General features: G+C 42.9%; 1 protein-coding gene across 4 annotated transcripts in view; it reads left to right on the top strand.

Moving 5' to 3' along the window:
- si:ch211-286o17.1 (hematopoietic progenitor cell antigen CD34) overlaps positions 1-6,000 on the top strand; it is a 64,272-nt gene that overhangs the window by 49,309 nt on the left and 8,963 nt on the right. The window contains exons 1-9 of one of the 4 annotated variants that reach the window (XM_062038147.1): positions 727-804; positions 884-936; positions 1,468-1,572; positions 2,591-2,695; positions 4,960-5,198; positions 5,272-5,352; positions 5,495-5,615; positions 5,691-5,743; positions 5,822-5,971. In XM_062038147.1, coding sequence (XP_061894131.1) covers positions 2,632-2,695; positions 4,960-5,198; positions 5,272-5,352; positions 5,495-5,615; positions 5,691-5,743; positions 5,822-5,971 — 708 coding nt within the window. In that variant the 5' untranslated portion in view covers positions 727-804; positions 884-936; positions 1,468-1,572; positions 2,591-2,631. Of the gene's footprint in view, positions 1-726; positions 805-883; positions 937-1,467; positions 1,573-2,590; positions 2,696-4,959; positions 5,199-5,271; positions 5,353-5,494; positions 5,616-5,690; positions 5,744-5,821; positions 5,972-6,000 lie in introns of those variants that run through there. The other 3 variants (XM_062038148.1, XM_062038149.1, XM_062038146.1) reach the window with 3 other exon arrangements.

The following is a 6,000-nucleotide window of genomic DNA, read 5'->3' on the forward strand; positions in this document are numbered from 1 at the left end:
TAGGACGTGTTTTATGCCACTTCTTTTTCTGTCTCATTTTGTCCACCAAACTTTTAACGTTGTGCATGAGTGCACAAGGGTGAGTTTTGTTGATGTTATTGACTTGTGTGGAGTGCTAATCACATATATTTGGTCACTGCATGACCGCAAGCTAATCGATGCTAACATGCTATTTAGGCTAGCTATATGTACATATTGCATCATTATGCCTCATTTGTAGCTATATTTGAGCTCATTTAGTTTCCTTTAAGTCCTCTTAATTACATTTATATCTCATGACACACCATCTGTATGTAATATGGCTTTTAATTGTTTGCGGCTCCAGACAGATTTGTTTTTGTATTTTGGGTCCAATATGGCTCTTTCAACATTTTGGGTTGCCGACCCCTGAGCTAGGCTGACCATACGTCCTCTTTTCCCCGGACATGTCCTCTTTTGCAGGGATGTCCGGGGTGTCCGGGCGGGTTTTTTTAAATGCCTCAAATGTCCGGCATTTTGAGTTAGGGTTGCGTGTACCGGGTATTTTCAATGTACGTCCAGAGTTAAGAAGGACGTACATTAACAAAACAAAGTGTGGAGGCGAGCGTGTAACACGGGTGGGAAATAAGACATATTTCCTCTCATGGCATCCCCTCATATTACCTGCGGCGTTTCCACGTTTAATCTCACGAGTTCAACACATGCACTCACGTGACCCGCTGCAGCCTATCGCGTGACCCGCTGCAGCCTATCGCGCTCTATATGATCCACCGTCCCAAGATGGCTGCCAGGTGCGGTGGCTAAACCTGGGCACATCTGAAGCCGGTATGTTTTAAAGTTGTCGTTTGCCTGCATATCGTAAAAACAACCGTCCAACATTTTACAACTAATTGTAAACTTATAGGTGCCGACCATCAGGGCCGAGTTGCGACGAGAGAGTGTTATTAAGCCGAGTTGGTAAGTGAATCTGTTTGCTAATAGTAGCTGCTAGCCGTACCCATGTATTGTCTATGGGCGGTTAGCATCGGCTTTTAATCCCGTTTCCTCCAATGTTTCTGATCCCATTGAATTTATATTTATTTCGAGTCTTTATTGTGGGTACTTACATATGGTGACTGAGTGTTGTGGCGTTTTAAGGCCATGTGCACTTTTTATGCTACGGTAAAGACAATGAATGAACACTGTTACACCCGTCATAGTGACGTCACTGTTATTGTTAATGTTACACCCGTCATAGTGACGTCACTGTTATTTTCTATTGTTTAATATTGTTCATGTTGCACCCGTCATAGTGACAACACTGTGTACTGTTCTGTTTGTTATGTTGTACATACATGGGATGGTTTAATATTGTTAATGTTAGCAGTATTATTGCTAATAATGATAATAATAAGTGTAACTTATTTATTGAAGGTCAAACAATTGATGACTTAATGTTGATGTTTATGTGCGCACATTGATTGAACTCCGGGTCCTGTGTTTACGTAGGCCAGGACCCTAAGTCTTGGATGGCGAGCTGTAGATAGGCCTTGAGCCTGAGCCCAAGGATCTCCACCTCTCAACCCCTGAACTCCACCTGCTCTGGTCGGGCCGGTAGGCGGCTTATAGCCGAACCCCTTGCCTCGCATCTCATTACTCTGCAGCCCTTTGCACTACCTCATACACACCCTGCCCATAAACTGAACTGTCACTACAAACTGCCATATCCACAACCACAACCCTGGGACCCCATTTTGAAAATTCCTAGCGCCAACACTGCTGTCAACAGAGGAGAAAAATGCTTTATTTAAATAAATATCTTATGTATAAAGCAAGTTCGAGTATCATTGGCAAATTTTCACCTAGTCCCCGCCTTGGCACGCATATATGTCCTCTTTTTGGGATTTCAGAATATGGTCAGCCTATATTAGCCACAACACAACCAGGCTTATATTTAATATGCCACAAATTAATCCCGCATAACAAACACCTAGGTGTTTGTTATGCTAGCTCCTAGCTCCTAGCTACTAGCTCGAGCTAGTTATAGCAAGCGATCAAATGTTTGGAAGCGTACTCACGGTATCGCGTCTGCGTCTGTTAACGAAGTCAAAGTCCTCCTGGTAAGAGTCTCTGTTGTCCGAGTTCTTCGATCTTGACTGCATCTTTCAGGAATGTAAACAATGAAACACCGACTGTGTTGTGTTGCTGACTTCCCTCGCAAAATACTCTGCTTCGCACCGACTTTCTTCTTTGCTTGCTCAGCTTCTTTCTCCATAATGCAATGAACAAATTGCAACAGATTCACCAACACAGATGTACAGAATACTGTGGATAAATGAGATGAAAACAGCTATTTCGTATTTGCTCTAATGGGGAAGCCATACCTGTGTTCTACTGGGTATGTCACACGCATACGTCATCCTCAAAGGCGTTTTGAACCGGAAGTTCCCCGGGAAATTTAAAATTGCACTTTATAAGTTAACCCGGCCGTATGGGCATGTGTTGCAATGTTAAGATTTCATCATTGATATATAAACTATCAGACTGCGTGGTCGGTAGTAGTGGGTTTCAGTAGGCCTTTAAATCTTAAGTGAGTATTGGAAATTTAACCGGTATGCTTATGGTTTTACAGCTGGAGTTGGAGCACAAGATGAGGACATTGTCACAGAGGCAATGTCAACCATGCGTCCAGAAGACTACATCCGAGGAGATATGATTCCGGGTGTGACTCCTCCTGGTAAGCTCAGTACTGTAGTCATCTCTGGGAAAATGCTGCGGACTCATTCATGTGCAGATTAAGGTCCCACTGGGGGGGGAAAATAAGCAAGAACCCTGTCCAATGTAAACAGTGTTGTATTTCACAATGTTAAAAAAATGCAAAAGCCGTGTTTTAATGTGACATCTTAAATGTCAGTGCAGAAAGACATGATGTAACTAGAATTTGAAATTCCAGTAGGGATTGCGTGGGAATGCATGATGTGTGCGAGCCCCCGATATGCGTCAGTGGAACTGAAATGCTTGAATGTCCAGGGTGAATGGAGTGTGTAGATCTTGGAACGGTTCAAATCCGTTGAGAAATGTGGGATATGGAGAGGTTTGTATATTGCCCAGTCATTTTCATTGGGGAAAAAATCCTGGTAATTCCGGGTAATCAGGGAATTTTCAGAACCGGAAAACAGGCTGGCTTGAATGTCCAGGGTGAGTGGTGTGTGGGGATGTTGGAACGGTTCAAATCGAATGAGAAATGCGGGATATGCAGTCGATTGTGTATTTCTTATTCATTGTCAATGGGGAAAAAAATACCGGAAAACCGGGAATTTGGGGAAATGGACAACATGTTTTGCATTCGACATAGGTGAATAGCAGTGTGGGTGAATGGTTGAAAGGTCGGAATTGGGTTAAAAAAATAGCGCAACATTTCGAGAATTTGGGGCATTGAATGCGTCCAATAGGAATTTCCTGAAAAATGTGGGAATTTCTGGGATCCAGAGTATTTGTGACAATATTGATACCAGCACAATGGTCCTAGATGACATGAATGGGTTGGTGTTGGAAATTTTCAAAACGGTTGAAAAATGTTGACGTAGTAACAGTTTGAATTTAAATGGGTATTTCGGAATTCCTGGAATTTCAGGAAAACCGGGAATTTGTACAAAAAGAAAAACTGTAGTTTTGTTGTCCCAATTATAAAAAGTGTTTTGAAGATGGAATGATCAAAAATGGTTGTAAAAATTTAAAATCACTACTTACTCGTACAAGAGGCGGCTGCTTTTAGTTTGAGGCAAATATTTGAGATATTTAGCAGCATTGGGGAGCACACCTCGACAAAAACACAAGAGATTATATTTATTGACCCGAGGCAACTGACGACACACGAGCCAGTGTGACGATCAATCAGGTGAAAACATAAATATCTAGGGCTCCGTGTTGATAACCTGCTTAGCCGGAAATCGCATACTGATAACATGTGCAACAAACTGAACAGAGACTATATTGTTTGAGACGACTGAGGCTGTACGGTGTTAGCAAACATATCATGCTAATTTTCTACAAAGCTATTTTAGGGAGTTTAGTCAGCTATACGGTTTGGCAACTTAACCGTACAACTGAAAAACCGATTGACAGCAATGAAGATCATTGGTATGAAACATTACGAGTCCATAGATCACTTGTACAACGGGTCAGTTATGACACAAGCAATGCAACAAAAATTTCTTAAGATTCCACTCACCCACTGTCCTCAGAATACGAACTTCTCCCATCAGGAAGAAGACACTGTATACCAAAGTGCGGAACAAAACGTCTCAAATCATCATCTGTTCCGGCTTCTATCTACCTACTCAGTGGCCTAGTGGTTAGAGTGTCCGCCCTGAGATCGGTAGGTTGTGAGTTCAAACCTCGGCCGAGTCATACCAAAGACTATAAATACAGGACCCATTACCTCCCTGCTTGGCACTCAGCATCAAGGGTTGGAATGGGGGTTAAATCACCAAAAATGATTTCCGAGCGCGGCACTGCTGCTGCCCACTGCTCCCCTCACCTCCCAGGGGGTGAACAAGGAGGACAAATTTTACCACACCTAGTGTGTGTGTGACAATCATTGGTACTTTAACTTTTAAACTTTATCAAGCTGTTGAACAATGCAAAAAAAATAGAGGAAGGTGCAATGAACACAAGCACTTTAGCACATAGCACTTTTCTGGCACTCTGGCATGTTTTTGTATGTCCATTTAATATACTATATTTCCTGTTTTTAGCCGTGCATTGTTAATGTTTTGATGTGATTATTTTGTACGTAACACAATGCCCAAGATCCATTTCCTGAACTGGACAATAAAGTTTACCCTGACGCTAACAGAACACACCGACCCTCCAGTTCTTAGCTTTCCGGAAACAAAGGTCCCAAAACCATTTCGTTGAATACCTTGGCTGTAAAACCTTCTGACTATTCATATTATTGACGCCGAACCACAGTTAACCACCATTTAATTCCTATTTCAGACAGTGACTATGAAAAACTCACAGCTCTGTTAGACTCTGACGAACCCGCTGAGCAAACTACACCCGTGCCAACTCCCGTACCAACGACTGACGAAGAGGAAGCGACTGCGGCCGAAAGTGATGCAGCTGACGATGGACAGGTCACCATCGAGGTGTATCCTGACCAAACCCAAATCCAGGAGCAACAGACCCCCGCACCTTTGCCCGGTAGAGGAGACGGCCCAGACAACATTCTCAGGGTGAGATTTCTGTTACATTGCGGTGACATTGAACCGTGGTCTGACCCTCAAATCGGACTTCCACCCGTTGCAGAGCGATGTAGTGTGTGTCGGGAAAGAGGTGCTCCAGGATAAAAACGCTGTCAATCTGAAACTTGCCCACTCTTCCAACTGTGTAAGTAAGAGTATTTCCCTTACAAAACACTGAATGCTCAGGACCTAACTCAATCGCAACTGGACTCTTCAGAATGTCTCAATCAAATTGATTCATTAACACTGAAGAGTCGCAAACAATGCCTAAAGTTATCACCTTGCAGGAAACTACCAAAATGATGATTCAGAGTGTTATCGAGGAGTTGTGCAGGGATGACTGCAAGCTAGAGCTCTACCAGGAGGAGAACACAGACCAGATCCTTGTTTCTGGACAGTATGTTGAAGGTCAGATATGAGGATGATACAAACTCAACAATTCACTTTCTTAGATCTAATCTCTGTACCTCTCCTGTTTTGTAGATGATATCAAAGGCATGGTCAACAAGTTTAACAACGATAACATCAAAGATAAGGTAGAAAACATGTGGATTTGAAACAATACCTGCTGGACAAAAATTGTCAAATGCATATTGTTTTGTTTTGCTGGACAGGCCGGAGTAATGGAGGCGGTTCCTCACTGGAGGAAGAAATCTAAACTGGTGCTGGTTTCCCTGCTGGTCACTGGCTTGCTTTTGGCCGCACTGCTGGCAGTTGGGTATTACTTTAAGACCCACCGAAAGAATTCCAAAGGAGTCCGACTGGTGAGTGGAGGAAAAAAGGCAAACATTTG

Source organism: Entelurus aequoreus, linkage group LG26 (assembly GCF_033978785.1).
Source record: "Entelurus aequoreus isolate RoL-2023_Sb linkage group LG26, RoL_Eaeq_v1.1, whole genome shotgun sequence".
In the NCBI taxonomy this organism is placed as follows: Eukaryota; Metazoa; Chordata; class Actinopteri; order Syngnathiformes; family Syngnathidae; genus Entelurus; species Entelurus aequoreus.